Here is a 19,026-nt window from a genome sequence, read left to right on the forward strand (position 1 = left end):
TATCTGGTAGAAAACAGTTTTTTCCTTTGTTTTATTATTTAAATTTGTGGTTAAACATGCAGGATTAAAAGAGCAAGTCTAGTATTTCCAAAGTCAACAATTCTTGTGGACACAGTCGACAAAATAAGCCAAAAGAGAGAGAGGGAAACAACAATAAACACAGAAGAAAGAAAAATATCTCCCATACAAACAAACCCAGCCAGGTAGACTTAATGATAGAATCAGAGCTTTCATAGCCCTGAATCTTTGCAGCAAATCTGCAGCATCAATGAGATCAAAATGGAAAAGAAAGAAGACCATCTAAATGAACAGAATTGACCAAACTGGAGTATCTAACAGTGGAGTTAGAAGAAAAGAGCCTTTAGGTTAAGCCTTAAAGTCTGTTTCCTAAGTTTGAAAATATATCAAACCTTAAGTGTTCAAGTGTATTTTCATGAAATACCATTTTTCAGTTACATTAGCAGACTTGTGGGGATACAGACCTGGAAAGCCCGTCGTCCAGGAGCAAAGAGCTCAAAGCAGGAATTTTTTTTGGAGTCTTTTCTTAGGTTGGTCGCCAGTTGCACACCATATTCATTGATGTAGAAGGAGCCTTTCTGCTGCTTATCTGTAGGGAGAGAAGCACATGTGGTATCTGATTGAATCTATAAACCTGAATCATTTCTGTATGTCAGCTTTTCAAACAAACCTTTTTCACTCCCAAAGTAGTAAAATATTGAATTGTTCAGGACACACCATCTCTTCTGCCACTCTGAGCTGAAGAAGCTGTGATCTAGAGAAATATGTGCAGCCATAATCATTAAAAGAGGATTACTCATGTGTTCTTTCATACATATTTTTGCTGGTATTTGTATGCTGCTTTACCTCTTCGTTTCTTTTCCAGGTAGCCTTGCTTCAAGATGTTGCTGAGGTCCTGGACGGCAACAGGACCAATGTCTCCAAAGTCTGTGAACAGAAGCACATCATTAGTGCTTTAAAAGGTAACAAAAATGTCTAACAAAGCTTGCACTAAATGGCAGAAAAGAGCGAAAAGCTGCACATCATGTCTGAGAAGCTGGTGCCAGAGAACATTTTGAATGGTCTTGATTAATCAGTTTCTGCCAATTAGGTAATCGACTGAATGGTTCAGCACTCGTGTCTGATAATGTGCACCTATTTCATTCTCAACATGCACACACAAATACACACCATGCATACCAAGTCTCCAGCCCTGTGGCTCAAATACATCCCTGTAATGCTTTAGGAAACTGGGGATCAATATATTTCCAGTGCTGCTGAGCACTGCAGTCCATTCATCAGCTAACATTGCACTTTTAATGGGAGCAACCTTCCTGTGGAAATTTAAACAACTCTCTTCAATCTGCAAAGTCAAATGTTAAAGATGAGAGGACAATGGCACAGCTTAAGAGGATTAACTTAATTAGTGTGGGTGATAGACAACGCAGTTAATTTGGTTTTTAGCCTACTGAGCTAATTGTGCAGGAGAGAAGTAGTTTTAAAGAGGAACTATAGGAGAGGATACTATGTTCTGCACTGTTGGCATAATCATATAGCTTCTGCTAAGTGTCTAATGATAACACACTTGACTATTTCCTATGATAAACATGTTATAAAATAGCTTGTTCTTGGATTTGAAAGTTTGTCAGGTTCTCTGGTCACCCCCTAACCATGAACAAATGAGATAATTTGTAGTAAGGTCACTAAGAAGTGACCTATGGGTGAATCATAGGGAAAAAACACAAGCCAACAAGTTGCCATTACTGTGGTTGATTCTCACTATAACATGTACATACTTGAGAATAAAGGCTGACAGAAGTTCCAAGCATTTTTTTTCTTAATTACTCTCCATTTAACTATTTTGATAATGGCTGATGTAAAGGACAATAGGAAGAACCTGCATCGTCCTCAGCTGCTTTAACAGTCGAGATGAACTTAGATTTTGGGGGGAAATGCACATTAGACTTTCTTTATGAAAATTCCCCCTGAATGAGAGAAAACACTGTACACAGATTTCCTTACAGCACAAGTGAATAAAATAATAGTCATTCCTTCTGTATACTAGGTGATAGAGTTTGGGATTAACTAAGGTTGTAGTCACTAGGGATGTGCACATTTGGTCAGTTGAAGTCTGTTTAAGACTGCGTCAGGGCTTGATTTTCGTTTCAGCTTGCATGTTAAAAAGTCAGAGCTTTCAGACTGTCCACCTAAGTGCCATGTTACATGCATGATCCAGAGCCTTGGTTCTCGACTGGTGGGTTGGGACCCAAAAGTGTGTTGCAAAGCCATTTTCATGGGTCGAAGTGGTGTGTCTGGGAGAAAGTTGTGGCAGAAAGTCTATGATGTGCTTTTAATTTGAAGGATAAGCCTCCATCTCTTTGCTCTGTTACATCTTTTGTTCCATCTTAAGTCCACACTGCCCCATTTTTCATTGAAAACATTTAGTTATAATTTAAAATACTCAGAAAGTTGAGCTGTGATTTGTCATTATCAGGTGGTGGTGGGTCCTGACCCTAAACCAGCTGAGAACCACTGATCTAGAGAAAGGGATGCTCACTTATCTTTTTCTGCATCAGTCTAATTAAGCTGCTCTCTGTACTTCCATCTATCAATGAAGCTTAAGGTTTTCATATTGGTAGAATATGTCACAGGCAAGAAACAATACAATATCAGTACAATTCCCATTTATGCTTTCCAAAGTAAAAGCCCGTTTGGCATTTCAGTAAGGAAAGGCACCTAACCGAGTGCTTTTATCCTGGATTTTAGCCCAGTTAGGCTATACAAGAAATTAAGTCACTAAAAGGGAGATTCATTGTGGAAAAACTATGAAGACAGGTCTGTAACAGCATGACAGGGAGTCATAGCAAACACGCACCCATTCTAAACTGAGAATCATGGTTAAACATCATCACCCTTACTTGTTGGTACCAGACTTATAAATGGTTTAAACAGATTAACAATACTTACTGACACTTGTGATGCTCAGACTGCAACACAGCCATCTACCACTAGGCAGTGCTGTAGCCTGAGACGATCTGAAACTCCAGCTAATGAGCATGCTCCTTCTGCCCTACTACCCAGATGTAAACCAGCCCAGTGTAAGGACAACATCTCATAGAAGCAGTGTGGATTAGTGGGAGTTTTGCATAGAAACTTGAGACAAGAATCTAAGTAAGCTGTTAAAAAACTGTGATCTCAATCTTGAATTAACAAAGTTAGACACACCTATCACATTGGTTACTGTAAGACAACTGCAAAAAGTTTGCTAAATTAAGACTTTTTAAAGGAACAAGGAAACTAATCAACTCGGTTCATCCCCAATAGTTAACCTCTGTTGTCTTGTTTGCTAGTTTCATGTTAAGAGGACATATTGAATCTTAAAAGAAGCTAAAAAACAGATACTCAAACTCATTTATCCCTTCAGCTATCAGGCTGCTAAATGCTGAGAGGTAAACGGAAATTGATTTGTGGCTCATGCTAAATTTGGAGTCTCAGGTGTGTCTTACTTCTTAATGCATCTTTGACACTGTATTTATTGCTGATCCTGCTGATCTGTTGGCACTGACATGTGAATGTGGTTGTCTACATGCTGCTGTTACTGCTTTGCATTTGTTTGTTTTTGTTCACTCATTTTTTAGATTGTTTTAATAAGGCAGGGTAAACTGTAAACTGAATTGCCCTTCAGAGATTAATAAAGTCGTCTGAACTGAACTGAACTGAAATAAAGTGGTTTTACAGTATTTGACTTTACAGCTAGACTGCCAAGCAGCTCAGCAGAAGCTGTTTCAACCAGCAGGTTCATGTTTGAATTAGTTTTAAAGTTCAAACAAGAAGTCTGCTTATTTAACCTTTTATTCTGCCTTTTACCATTAAAGGAGAGGACACAAAGCCAACCCAAGATCAACCTCAAGGGTCAGCCTCCTCCCTCTGCTTCCTCTGGAGTGCCTAGCTTTACCAATGTGTCAAAAACAAAGCCCAGCTTCCTCTGAGTTCATTAGTCAACAGGCATTAGCCTCACAGGGGAAAAGCAAAGGGAGAGCAGGAACCGCCTTGTTAGTCTGAAACACAGGAACAATTTAAAGACCATTAAACTAGTTGGTGTGACACCCCATCCAGACCACTGATGACAAGGGGAATGCCTGGAGTACATCCCCCTCAGAAAGGACGTGTTTAACTGCTGGGAAAAACCAAACATGTCATCCCACAACTGGTTTGAATAAAGAGCGTCCCCCGACATGAGGCAACCAGGGAGAGCCTGTCATTCATAAAAATCAGACACACAAAAAGGCCTCTGATATTTATCAGAGGCTATGATACTTTTTGATTCTATGTGCATTCTAAAACTATACCATCTGTTTTGTTTTATTTTTTTTTTTATTTTGATCGACAGTATCAAAAACTTCCAATGCTTAAAAGAAGCTTTATATCTTTAGAGATATTTCTAACCAAAAGCTGCAATGTGGGGAAAAAGAGTAAGCAATGTCTTCATTGAAACATATGCACTGACAATGGTTTGGTACTAAAACTTTGGGAACCAAAATATGTTTCAGCAGCATTAGGGCTGCTCAATTATGGTAAAAAGCATAATCAAGGTTATTTTGATTACTGCGATCATTATTATCAAACAAGATTACACAGTGATTTTACAACATCTGTCACATATGCTTATTAAACTTTAATGCTCATCACTTTAACCTAATAAGCAATTTGAAAAACAATCAACAAATTAAAATAAATGAGTGGAAAAAATATATAAAAATCTACAAATAAAATGTAAAAACAAAACAAGAACAAGTCATGGAGCACACTATACATTTAATCTTGATTACCCAGGTTTCAAGATCATAGGAAGCCATAATGGTATTGAAACTGAAACCTGGGTAATTTCCCAGCACTAGTTAGTATCTTATTTAAAGACTCACCTTCTGTATGAGCAGATATGAAAATTTCTGCTTATATTTACAACCGGTAAATCACCTGTAATTGTCAGACAATATAAGTTGTAGATACAAATAGGGAAGGACCAACAGACCCACGTCAGCTGAAGACTGTTCTTTGTTCATCCTTCGTTCTTAAACTTAAGGACTGATTTTTGTTTCTGTGTTCATCTTTAAACATTGAAGAGTGTTTTTAAGACTAAAGGTTTAGGTCTGAATTGCATTTATATACCAGTATCAATGTTAGTATAGACTAAATTGAGCTTTTGAATATCTGCATGTCGGCAAAAATCCAATACCATGCATCCCTGGTAAAAAAAAAAAAAAAAAAAAAAAAACATCAGCAATGTTGTACTAATAAAATTTCCAGTGTTTTGTGCAGTTTAGACATAGTGTAGAAGTTTGCTTATAATTTTTGGTGATTAGAAAAAAGAAGTTACCAGAGGCACAAGTGGCCTTGCAGTTGATTTGGGCCCTATGCATAGAGGCTATAGTCCCTGATAGTCCCCTGTTTGAACCCAAACTATGGCTCCTTTCTCTCATGATTCCCCACTCTCTCACTCTCCTATTTCTGACTCTATCCACTGTCCTATCTCTTTAATATATATATCATTTATATACACTTACAATCAATAGTGTTTGGTTTTTACTATCATTGTAATAAAGTTTAAAATTTTGGTATCGTGACAACCCAAGGTATGATTCCGTCTTTGGAAGTTGGTTATAGGTGACTGCATTTCAATTACTTTGGTATGGAGAAAAAATAAATCAGATATTGTTTTGTTGCTTGGCTAACCTTCCTGAGATTTAAGCTGACAACAGCCCAGCCTGTGATCCCACAACCCTGCACGGCATCAGCTCGTGGTCCTGACGGATGAGCGGGTCATTCCAGAGCAGAGCCCCAGACACCTCAGTGCACTAACACGCTCACATATCATCAGCCTGCCTTTGTGGATGGACTGACCGGTGACACTATAAATACACAGGTGCTAAGGACTGTTTTGTCAAAGAGAACCTGATTCAGTTCATCATAACAAACAGCGATCATTATGCTCCCCCACCTCATCTATCCGCCGGCAGTCCGTCCATTTTTTTTTTTATCCCCGGCCTGCTTCCCTGTTGCGGCCCACTTCTAATCCCCTCATCCGTCTGCTCACCTCGCTCTTCATTTATCTCTAAAGGTCGAGCTCTGCTAATAGATGAGGAGGTGCAGAATCAACACAGGATCACTCTGATCTGCTTGAGTCAATAAACATAACACATTCATGCGTGCTTAACACTTAGACGCCGGGCGACCTGACTTCACTTCAACAATCAAACACAGACTTCGGTGAACATGCACACAACCGTTTCTTCCTCTGAGCTATGGTTGGGCAATACATGGCTTTTTAATGTACAGGTAAATTTTTCTAATGAGAAACAAGATAGTATCATTTATATGATATAGTTTAGAGTAGGGCTGGGTATTGCTAAGAACCTCACGATTCAATTTGATTTCGATTCGTTAGGTTGCGATTCAATTCGATATCAATTCGATATTGATTTAAATGCTTTGATGTTGATTCAGTAAGAAGTAGAAATACACAAATGACCTGTTAAAAATTTGTAATAATTATTTTCATGCTCATGTGAACATATGTGGTAGGTCACCTCGCATTTTTAAGCAATAAAACATTTGAAAATAAAAATTTGCACCATAATAACTTATTTGTGCATAAGGGGTACAAAAGTAAAAAAACATGCCAGTTCTGTATAAACACTGAAAAAGTAAAGTGCATGTAAACTTTATTAATATTTCTTTCCTCTTGGAAATTGTGCTAAACCTCACATAACATGGTTATGGCTGGTTGCTGTTTGGTCTAGTGTGGCCTCCATCCATACAACGTGAATTGCACGCACCGTGACCCCGACTGGCCAGGAGGTAAATCGATTCAGAGGATTTGCTGAATCGATATTGAATTGAGGGGGGAAATATTGTGATGCATCAATTAATCGATATTTTACCCACCCCTAGTTTAGAGTGATGTTGATTCAAAAAAAAAAAAAGATGCTAGGCCTAATGCTAAGGAAAAAGGACTGTTTACAGTAAAGTCACACAGTCTGCAATTTTTTTATGCATTTTTCAGATCCACAATCCAACAAAAAACAGAATGCATACAAACCTTGCAAACGAGTCTGATGGGTTTCTTTTTCGATTCATTGTAAAACAGTCTCGTACTGTAAAGGGGAAAAAAGCAGTGATGATATTGTGGCTCTTTCAAGCCTGGAAAAAGAAAAAAGAACTCCCTGGGTCCATCAACTCCTGACAGAGCCCTTCATAGATTTTGGTTATTTGCACATGTTCATGCATTACAACATTGTGCCTACTTCTCAGCTCAGTTTCTTGGTTACCTGTGAGAATAAGTTTTGGCCTTAAACTAGGCTGCCCAAAGGTTGATATCCACATAATACATGAGGAAGTCCAGTGTCTGAAGTAAAGTATTAGTACAAGTGTTATGATCCTGGGTCATAGTTTTGTATTTATGTTCTACTGCATAAGTGCAGCTTTATTTGGTGTTTGAGCTTGCCACTATGTCTCTTCTTGTTAGAACTCTATTTTATTGTCCTTCAAACTTGTTTTGTACTTCTGTTTGTTGAGGCACTCGTTTTGATGCACTGGGCCAGGTAACAGTTTAGTTTTAGGCACACACTCATATGTAGGTTTTGTAATGTATATTTATACACACTAGGTTTGAGGATGCTGTTCTTTGTTGTTGAATTTGGTATAGTTAGTTTAGATTTTTGTTCATTTCGTTTGACAAAGTAGTTAGCTTTTAAAACACTAGTTTAGATTCAGTTTAATTTGGTTATTAGTTGAACAGCACTTGTTGGTCCTTTTATTTTGCCTCACCTTTGTTAGTTTAATTTACCAATTTCATCTGGTATAATATAACTACTCTATTCCCTAGCAAGCTGGGTTGTAACAACAAGGGAGAGAGAGAGACAGAAAGTGAGCTCTGAAAAGTCAGTCAGAGTGACCGCGCCGGCTGGCCTTGGCTTTAAGGTTGTAACGAGGCGTTAGAGAGGCAAAAATGGGATCAACAGATCCATTGGGGGAGCAAAGCATTGTGTGAAACCTGTTTCACACTGGACATTTGAGACCCGTGTCTTGGCCATGACACAGTTTGAGAGATTTACCTTGTGGTTGAAAATATGCCCGTCCACATCAGTAGCATTATGTTTGTAATCTGTGATGACCCAGATGAAGGCCACAACCTAAAATGTGTCTGCTTAACAAAGCTGTGCTCTAAATTTCTACTATTTATGAAGCTTTCTGTTTCCACACTGGTACAACATGTCACAGGAAAGATAAACACAGTATGAGTTCACTTCCAGTTTGTACTTTTCAAAGTAAAAGCCCAGTTTGACCCAAGAGGGTCTTGAGAAACTCCCTTTATTTGTACAGAATGCTTTTATTCTGAAATGTTGCTGGCACAGTTGCACTCTTCAATGAATCAAGCCACTTGTAGGGAGGTTTACTATGGTTACACTTAAAAAAATCAATGACAGGAGTCACAGAAATGCGATGTAAAGACAACCAATGTCTTAAGATTAGGGATGCCCAATTAGCCAGCTAACCAGTTAAATTCGGATCTTTTAGTCATCGGCACCAGAATTGCAAGTCGGTTAAACTAAATTATCGTCCTGCAAACCGACTTCACTCTGTTATGGTAGGACGCTGCCTTACAGTGTCCATGTGAAGTTGGTTCACAGAATGTGTTTATCTAACTTTAGACCAGTCAGCCAAACTCAGTTATGTTAATCGGGTGGGAATTTATACGCCCAGGAATATTACTTCTGAAGATCATTCAGGTTCCTATCTTTTTGTTACCATCAATCATTCAAATAATAGATACACTATTATTTAGAAACCTTTGATATTTAAGAGCACAGCCAATTATAACAAGAAAACATATGAGTTTGTCTCTCATTTTTGAGAATCAAAAACTAAAAAACTTACAGGCAAGCAATTAGGTTGGAGCCCATGTACAGGGATGGCCAGTGGCTCCTTTCCTGCATGTCAGTTTCCACTTTCTCATCCCTGTTTCCAACACAATCCATTTTCCTTTATAAATATAGCCATAATGTGCCCAAAAACAAATCTTTTGCAAAATGATGATGTTAATTGCCCGGTACTGTGTTCCTTCTGTCTTTGCTGTCATGGTATCAAGCAGGTTTCATTATCTTTGGATTTTTACAGGAACCATATCAAACTGGTACTGTGACAAATATTTGTTATTTCTTTACAGAAAAATACTGAGATATATAATATGTATCACCAATCAGCTAGATATGATTTTGGGGTCCATTTCACTCAACCCTAGCAGTGGCTCAACCTAATTCTGCTTTCTCTCACACTAAACAAAAGCACAACCAGATTGGCCCTGCTCTAACGAATGCCTCCTTTAATGAAAATTACACACTAACACCTCTTAGGGACCCATGCAATTTTAAGAGGATATTCAGAGGTAATGTTATTTGAAAATAAGCAATTTAGGGTGTTAAAATACCCTAACAACCATCATGGTGTTTGAGTTTTGAGTTTGACTACAGGCACAGAGAGACACATTAATGCATCTAATTAAGCCCTCATCAAAATCGCAGACAGACGGCACTCTTTCATAAAAATCATAAATTGCGTTATCAATTATTCAGGGCAATGCCTCGACTTCATTTTCATCCCTTTTGCGTTTTAATTAGCGCCATCCACAGCTTTGGTATTGACATTAATTTGATGGCAATTTATTGATATTTCAGCATAACCTATTTAGCTGAGTGCAATTACCAACAAAGAGAAGCAGACAGATGTGGTGTTAGAGCTGGTTTTGTAAATCAAGGTGAGGAGTTGCAAGGCGCCGCTAACTGAATCTAACAGCTCTCAGTGGTCATCAGGAAGGAGAGATGTGAGTCACGCTCATTTCCAAATGGAGGGAGATAATCAATAGAAATTGACCAGAGATATGTGTTTAATTGATCCTGACATATGATTTTCATAAGCCAGCCGACCTGTAAGTGCTCCGTTCTGTTGCCTTTATGAACTTGTTTGAAACTCGAGGGGGGGCGGGGGGGACACAACAATGCATCTGAGCTGCCAGCGGTCTGCCAAAGCCGCACTCTCTCATTTGGTTATTCACACTCTCCCAGCATGGTGTTATGAGCTCAGCAGTTGATCCCGCAAGAAAAGGCTGATTTATGTTAGCATGACCAGAGGGAGTTAATGTATTCTCTCATTAAAATCCACTTTACTTAGGCTGAAAGTCAATCAAAGGCTGGATAGAAAGTGAATCAAAATGAAGGGAAATGGTTGGGTGGGAGGACTAATACGTTACATTAGATCTAACGGTGGTCGTAATGCAACAAAGATGGTACGAAAACACAAAATGTATGGAAGAAGATGTTGATGATGCTACAGGAAATGGAGACGCTGAAGAAAAGTGAGCGGTCACTTTAGCATCTGTTCTATGAGACGAAAGGAACGACACTGATGGCAGCGTTCAGTCTCAACAGGGGGGCATGTACTTCAACAGGCAGGAACCACGATCAGATCCCCAGCTACCAAAGTTAGCCGGCTACACAGAGAAAGGACATAAGAGGAGGAGGGGAAAGGTCTTCAGTTTGCACAACATGGCTTTTCTGTTTATCTAGCTATATGCCTTTCTTCTGATGTTTTTTGTTCTTTAACTTCTTTACATGAACATTTCTTAAATTGTGTGCATGTAACTACAGCTCTGGAACAACATTAAAACGCACTTCAGGGTTTTCTTTAACCTGCATTGAGAAGTATAGAAGCTGTTCTTAAAAAATCAGGGTTGTTCCACTAAACCCTGATTTTATAGCTCTGAGTCAAGACATTCTAAATGAAAATGGTCACATTTTTGTTGCATTATTTAAGTTCAGAAAATTAGATATCGTCCCAGCTGCAACGTTCCTGCAAGTAGAACAATGCCTCTTGTCATATTGCTGTATGGAGGTAGAGTACTTGAAACAACATAGGGTCGAATTAAATTAATATTTTAATCCTGCACAGTTAATCAATGTAAAATTAGTTGATTCAAAGTCGGAATGTATCTGACGTGTTATATGGCTTGCCTACTGTACTGATTTTATTCTTTTTAGTGACCAATTTATTATGAAATTAGCTGTCTATCTTTAGGTTCTGTAGGATTAAAAAAAACAGGGAAACTGTCTATAACTAGTACCCTCACCCAGTGCTTTTGAAAGTGGGTGTCCTGAATCCCCTGGGAGACAGAGGGTTGCAGAAACCTAGAGGGGTAATAGGGGGATATGGAACACATTTAACAATAATCTCACAATCATTTCACATTTAATGTGACTGTTTAGATATAATTACTCACCGCATCAAAATCTACGTCTTCTTTTTTAATGTAAATGTATCATAAAATCAAAAACACCTCTCCAGCCAATTGAAACATAATGTACCTCCACTCAAACCAGAATAATTACTAAAAAGAATACTGGAAAAAATATAAAAAGGCTATTTGTAAAATACATTGAATGAAATAATAAACTAGAAAAGCACTCGGAGCACGCAGACCTCCGCCATTAGCCCTATCTCTCAATAGTGAAGAATCCTTTAAAAAAATTCCTGGATCCTCTGGGGCAGGGTAGGATGGGATGGGATGGGATGGGATGGGGGGGGGCTGCTCTCTTGACAACTATCTGATTTCTTTTCTTTTTTTGTTCTTCTATATGTTATTGTTCCCTGGCTTTATATACTGCATTATTGTATATATAATGTAAGTGTACTAATAATTTCTATAAGAAAACAAAACGAGATATATATATGTAAAATAACTGTATTTGATATTGACTGTTCAATAACAAGCTACTTTGGAAAAAAAAAATTCCTGGATCCAGACAGTGATCCTGATCCCTCCCAAAATCTAATCAGTTCTTCCTTATGCCATTTCTGACATTTCATGAAAATTTCATCAAAATCCATCCATAACTTTTTGAGTTATGTTGCTAACAAGCTAACAAAAAAACAAACCCTGCCGATCACATAACCTCCTTGGCGGAGGTAATAAGATTAATTCTAAATGAAAAGGGGAAGATATGGAGAAGTTGTAAATTGTGTTTAATTTTTGATATTACCATTATAATGTTCACTGAATTTCAGAAGAGGCAGCCTGAGATAGAGACTAGTGACTACTGACTTTTTCATTTCATTGTTATTTTTTTTACAATTTTTTCTATTTTATGACACAAAAACTTGACGGTACACAGAATAAAAAAAATACGTAAAGATCCGATTTAATTTAAGTATGTGTCCTCTTAGTACACCTTTTATACATTTCATACTGTGTGCTTTTGATATCTTTCCACTGTTTTGGGGTGGCAGGCAGACACTTTTAAATGTCTTCATGTTTGCTGCCAGATAGTCTGCATAATTCATGCTAATTTTTGCGGTGACAACATGTTTAAAACTTATGAAACTACTCGTTTTCAAAAACTTTACTATCAGGATACTTGCCTCCTCGTAACATTTCTCCTGCCTGTCGTGTAGTGTGCACATTTAAATCTTGACAGAAAAAGTAATTTCCTCTTCATGAAAACTTTTCGAAAAGCTCAAGACAAACAACATGATAAAAAGAGCTGACGAAATTCAGCAGTCTGGTTGTGTTGTCCGCTCCTAACTGTGCCGGTGAAAGTATGATTGGTTGGAGAGCTTTTTGTGGGAAGAGAAAGAGAAGCTGTGGGCTACCTCTGATATATCCAGCTGATAGCTTTAGAAGTACATTCTTTCTATTTTAAGAAACATACAATTTTCAGTCTGATTGTGATTGGTGTGAAAATTACACAAAAGAAAAAAATACAGAAAAGCAATCAGTGATCAATGATTATCTGCTTAATTTGACTTGGACAAAGAGTCAAAGAGGGGTGATCACAAAGGGAGGATTGCACTGCAAAAAACTACAAAACCACAAACTTTTAAGGCGTTTAACTTGGTATGGCTTTAGTTTATCTGCATTTAAAATTTTTTTACAATAATATAAATTTTCCTGTTTCTTTTCCCCCTTTATTTTAGGACTTTTTAGTTTCCCAACTTGTACGCATTAAATTGCAAAAAGGCTGGAAATACAAGAGACTGTTTTTGCTACATCTGGCAAATTCATATTATACTGATGTTATTCTGTCTTTGCCGTCCCTTAAACCCTTCTTTTTGATCTAGATTTAAAATCTCAACAGGAAAAAGTCATTTTCTCTACACAAAAACTCTCCTGGAAGCTCATGACAAACTGCCAAACACGAGCCGACAAAATGCACCAGTCTGGTTTTGTAGTCTGTTCCTAACTGTGACAGAGACAGGAAATGAATGCAGCGAGAGTACCTTTGGTTGAGGCGGCCGTTAGCTGAGAAGAGTAGCTGTGTTTTACTCTAGACCAAGATAACTACTTTGAAGAAGTCAATAACATCCAGTTTATATTGAAGTCTCTACTTGTTTCACAGTAATTTTAATAGATATACAATTATCAGTTGGACTGTAATCTGCATAATGTAAAAAAGTAAAGAATCCACTGAGAGGAACTTCTGCTTTATAGTGATCAATTTAAAAACAATGGGAGGTTTCCATCAAGGAATGAAAGCCCTTAAATCTACTTTTAAGAGGCTGAACCAGGTGCATTTTCATGAAATCTTAATTTAAAAACAATTCAAACAGTCATCAAAAAACCCCTGTCATTTTTTCCTTTATTTCTAGGACTTATTAGTTTGTTTTTAGTTGCACTGAATCGCCAGTGGACTGGGTATGTAAATGAGTCTTCTGGCTACATCTGGCAAATCTAAATTAAACTGATGGTATTTTTTGTGCCTTTCCTAAAAAAGAAATAAATAAACAAAGGAACTAAAGTAAGAGAGAGAGTCCCTTTTAATCCAGAGGTAGGAAGAAAACTACAACAAACTGCCGGCATAATCTATGGTGAAAAGCATCGGTTTATACCGGCTACTTTATGAGATGAACGGCTGTATTTAGGAGCGAGTAGAAAAGGTGAGCGCCCTCACAGCACAGGTAGAAATCAAAATCAGCGACTTCTCATATGTTTTCCTTCTCTTTTGCTTCGTCCTTGTGCACCCAGGCTCTCACGGCGCCTTTCGATGCAAGAGGTATTGCATTGAATGCAGCATCAGGGGGCAGGACCTGACCCCAGCGTGAACTCTGCTGATGAGGTGAAACAGAAGGCAGAGAGAGGCTCCCCGGCCCTGAGGGGGCTGCAGGGGAGGAATGCTGCTGACTCTACAGACGAAGACCGCAATCCTCTTCGATACTGTCCTTGATTAGGAAAAAGGATTCACTCTGTGCACCTTCACCCACCCTGTGCTCAATCAGCGCGCGGGCCAAGCTAAATTGATACATTTTTCCTCATTACAGTAGAAGGCCTCTGCTGCGCGTCCCTCCAGCGAGGCGGCCGTCAAAAGGGAGGAGAGAGACTGAGAGGCACTGAGGTTAAGGGCAGAATGTCTTCCCTGCCCTCCCATCCTCCCTCTGATTTGATTAGGACTTCAGTCATCGATACATAAACCGTGTTTAGGACCTCCTAATGCATGTGTTTGAACCAAAGAAAACATGCAGTGCATTATATCAGGCAGCATGATGTCTGTATTGTTGTCTAATAATGTTTAATGGGACCGGGAATTAATGCAGGAGTGATTAAGGTTTTTTTTCTTTTGGATCAGGGATGTCAATCAGGTTAGACAAGAAATCTCTGACTCTGAGTTCAGATTAGGGCTGGGCGGTATGGATTAAAAAATACTATCTATGAAAGACGACGCTCAACATTATCTTCTGTTCAGAATCAACAAATGTTTCTCGCTAGAATTACAATCTTTGACACGATTCTAGCACAAAGACAAATCAGGTCCTCGTCATCCATTCTTGAGGATATTTTTGCTTTTGATAATCAGAAATTAACAACAAAACTCCTGTCTAAGTTGGGCAATTTTACTGGCAACATTTCCCTCCAGGTATTTGAGTTTTTCATGTTTTTTGTATTCTTTAAAAACCTTGTATTTAAAAATGATAAAATCACCATTATTTCAATGATCAGTGGTATTAAAAAGTACAGAAGTTTAATGATCTTTGCTATTTTTGATATCTTTAGATATTTTTGATAAAGAAAGAGAACTGTCCAAATTACACAAAATAATTTGCAACATTCAGAAAAATGGGTGGAACAAGCACTGGTTTCCCTTGTTTGTTTTTTTTCCGAAATTTGTGATATTTAGACAGTGTGCAGAAGTTTTCTGCTATATTTACAAATAGTAAACAACAAATGAATTAATATTTGGTGGTTAGGACTTCTGTTTTTGTTGCTGTGGTAATAAACATACCTGAGTATCATCTGATTTTAAAAATAATAAAATGCTACAAAATGAATAACAATAAATAACATGTTAATTCCCCATTTAGACAACACATGTCAAATCGGTCATCTTGTGGTAAATATGCATATAACTGTTATTGGTTCTTACTGTAAACAATCTTTTTAATAACATAAATAACATGGATATACTTTTTATTTTCAAATACATAAACATATCTCAAAAATAGACATATCACCCAGCCCTAGTTCAAAGAAAAGCTTTCTAACTGCTGAAGAATAAAAACTTTTCTCCCACAAATGGATGATAAAGTAAATTATTATATCAAAGTTTTGATTTTCTTATAATTTGAGGCAATGCTGAGATATCCAGTGATCCTCTCTTTCATTGACCTCATCTTTTAAACTAAATGCAGTTTGGAAGAAAAAAAATTAAATACACTTCTGTGCCTCTTTAAAGAATAGATGTGAAGTCATTCCAGGCTCTTTTTTGCTCTATTTCTACTCTCAAACATCTCAGGCTGGCCACTGTAAAGACACTAAGGGGCTAAATTTACTATGTGACATCGGCTTCCCCCTGGGCAGCCATAAGCAGCGTATACAGCGACCCTGAATTTCCCTTTTCTAGATTTACTACCACTATTCAAATGCTTAACTGCGGATACAATGATCCTCTAATCGCTGGGGATGGTTTTCAGCTGCTTCACTGACACAGACATGGGGAAAAAGAGGAGCAAGAATATAAATACCAACAATGGAGGAGTTCGGGCCCACAGGAGAGCCTGCATATCTGTGATAAAACCCGATATAACAGAGTCAACGACAGAGCCTGGAGGGACGAACACTCAGAGAAAATCAACACTCTCGCCCTCTGAATGAACAGTTATTGCAACTTTAAAAGGCTTCTGTTATTTCCACTTAAATGCTTTAAATATAATTTTAGCAATAATGGTGAAAAAATATGTTAGGATGGGCCGTGTTATTGTCCCGTGCTTTCTGAGCAATATCTCACGTGTATTGCTTTTTTATATAATTGCTTTTATTTTACAGCCACTGGGGTTAAAGATTATGCCAATAAATAATTATATGATACCATCATTTTTTTAACTCTTGTCATAAATTATCAGCAACTCTGTTGGCAACAGGTGATTGGGAAAATGTTTATTCTGACATTAAAAATAAGAACAAATGCTCATAAAATACAGTGTAGGGCTTAGATCACATGCAGATTGTTCCACTTGAAATCAGCATATTTTCTAAAAGTTTTTTTTCAGCAGAAAAATATTATACCTAAAAGAAATATTAAAAGTGCAAAGAAAAAACATAAATATATAAAAATGCATAAATTTAAAAATAGGACCATGAAGGTTTTTATCTAAAGGCCCTACTATCTAATTTTAAGATCTGCAAATAATTTCTTGAATATATTGAATACATTGCATCCTTTATATGAAAATATTCTTAATACGTGAAATCATAATAAAACTGGCCTTTCAGGAGCAAATAAGCAAATGTATCAGATACATTTTTGGCATTTTTCCCTTATCTACTACATGAAATATTAATTAGGCTATATTTTTAAAAAGTTGCAATAGGATAAACCATATGAGTTTAAAAGCTGCCAAACTGGTATTCTTTGTTAAAAATAACCATATTCTTTTTACCAATAATCTTAAAATAATTATCAGTAATTATCAGTGATTTGTTTTTTTATATCAATATCATTTGCTCCTAATAATATTGAAATTTCTCAATCTTCTTGTTTTTAAATGTCCCTTTTGTTAATTTATTCACAGTTAAATACTTGAATAAACCAGAAACAAAGAGCATCAATTCGCATTTCGTCATTCAGAGGAAAACGGTAGATCAACATCTATGACAGTAACTGCCGCAGAAGTCATTTCGAACTGATATTATAAAAATGTAAAATTGAGCTCGTAAAAAAAATGTAACTGCAGGAATGAACATTATATTTCATCCTGCAATCCTTTTTTAATTTTTCTTTCTGTAAAACATAAATTTGACTGCTGAATGCTCACAATATTGAAGATTCACAGCAAAATAGCCAGACCTTCAAGAGTTGCAAATCAATAATTTCACCATGTTTATAGAAACATCGTATTAAATAAAATTGCTGTGATTGGCCATGATAGGGATTTAATTATTTGAATGCATCACTGTTCTGTTCTGTTCTCACACGTCTGATTGAAATTTTATTCCACAGTTCCTTCACTATCACATATTTTCCCCAATTGAGCGGCCTTTGATTCATCTTTTTTGAGATACGCTCATTTAAAGCACAGGCCAAGTTTAATCAATGCTTGGAAAAATTCTATTGCAGGTGAGGATTTTTCCAACATTATATGAGCTCACGGCAGCCCTGTCCCAGTTGGCACACACATGGTGCAGCAGACTCCTTCCAGCCGTGCAGAGACCCCGGTGTAAAGAGAGATGCATCCCAACATCCTGGAATAACTCCACAAGGGCATGTTAATGACCTTAAAGTGCTACATTAAAGCAACAATTAAACAGAGGGATCCCAGAGGCATTGGGAGCCGCCGTGTCACTGTCTGTGTACAGGCCAACACATCTCTCCCATCTCCATTTATTTCCCTAAGAAATCAGCGGGGCCACCTGGGCTTGGCATTGAAACTTCATTCATCTCCAGAAATGGATTCCAGTGGAGGGCAAAATCAAATTCTCATTTGCAAGGCAGGGGGAGAAAGAGAGGGAGTGAATGCAGGAGGTACCTGGGAACGCTAACCTCTGGGTGAACCCGCCGCATCTGATAGTTTTGCTATTTGTCTGTGACATTGACAGCTCCGGGGGAGATTAGGAGCCACCCTGCCCCAGCTTCCCACTTTGCATTCTGCCTATGTGCCTCTTTACAGATGGACTGCTGCACATTTACCTTCGCCTGTTTTCCCTGGGTTTCAACACGGCGCCACACCAGAGGCAACGAAGGGATGTAATTATATGCAGTGCAACAATAAAACAAAGCAAATGAGCGGAGAGCTGCATCAGAGGGCTTACAAACCAGGAGGATGCAAAAAAAACCTACATGGTGTGGCTTTTGGTGGGGGTGAAGCCGGAGATGAGAGTGATGGATGCCCTTCGGTTAAATACGTCCAAATCCCCCCTTCAAGCCGCTCTCTTCTTGCCAGGCCGTGTGAGTGAGTGTGTGAGGGAGAGTGTACAAGATTAATAGTGTAAACAGCGAGGGAGAGAGGGAGAGAAAGGCAGCCGGCAAGGAGAGAGAGAGAAAAAGAGAGAGAAAGAGAGAGAGAGAGAGAGAGAGAGAGAAGACTATCAGCATCTGCAGCAGCACAGTAGCCCAAGGGGAATAGTGTGAACTTTTGAACCCTGGTGGCAAGCAGTCGCAGCGATGCACTGAGCCTGCTCCTGCCTCGTAATGTGTGTGTGTGTTTCTAGAAAAGCACACTAAGAGAGGAGAGTGGAGGGGAATGAGGAAGCAAGGAGGTCATTAACATATCCCTCGCTTCCTTGCAAACTAGCAACTGCAATCCAAATGTCATGAAATCCATACTCCAATGAACGCTGTGAAAAATGAATTCACAGTCAGATATTCTGATGGAGAGATACAGTGGATATCTACTACAAAGTCCAAAGAAAGTTTTAGACTCTGTGACAGGAGAGCCATCACTCACACGGCCCTGGGCCGAGAGCAGACGGGTCACAGGTTGGCCAAGCAA

At 38.1% G+C, this 19,026-nt stretch overlaps 1 protein-coding gene across 7 annotated transcripts in view; it reads right to left on the reverse strand.

Annotated features, from left to right (window-relative positions):
• Positions 1–19,026, reverse strand: part of skap1 (src kinase associated phosphoprotein 1) — a 65,653-nt gene that overhangs the window by 33,094 nt on the left and 13,533 nt on the right. For all 7 annotated transcript variants that reach the window (XM_041815876.1, XM_041815875.1, XM_041815873.1 and 4 more), the window contains 3 exons: positions 865–945; positions 689–772; positions 483–607 (listed from right to left, as the gene is read on the reverse strand). In XM_041815876.1, coding sequence (XP_041671810.1) covers positions 483–607; positions 689–772; positions 865–945 — 290 coding nt within the window. The remainder of the gene's footprint in view (positions 1–482; positions 608–688; positions 773–864; positions 946–19,026) is intronic.

Source organism: Cheilinus undulatus, linkage group 20 (genome assembly GCF_018320785.1).
Source record: "Cheilinus undulatus linkage group 20, ASM1832078v1, whole genome shotgun sequence".
NCBI lineage: Eukaryota > Metazoa > Chordata > Actinopteri > Labriformes > Labridae > Cheilinus > Cheilinus undulatus.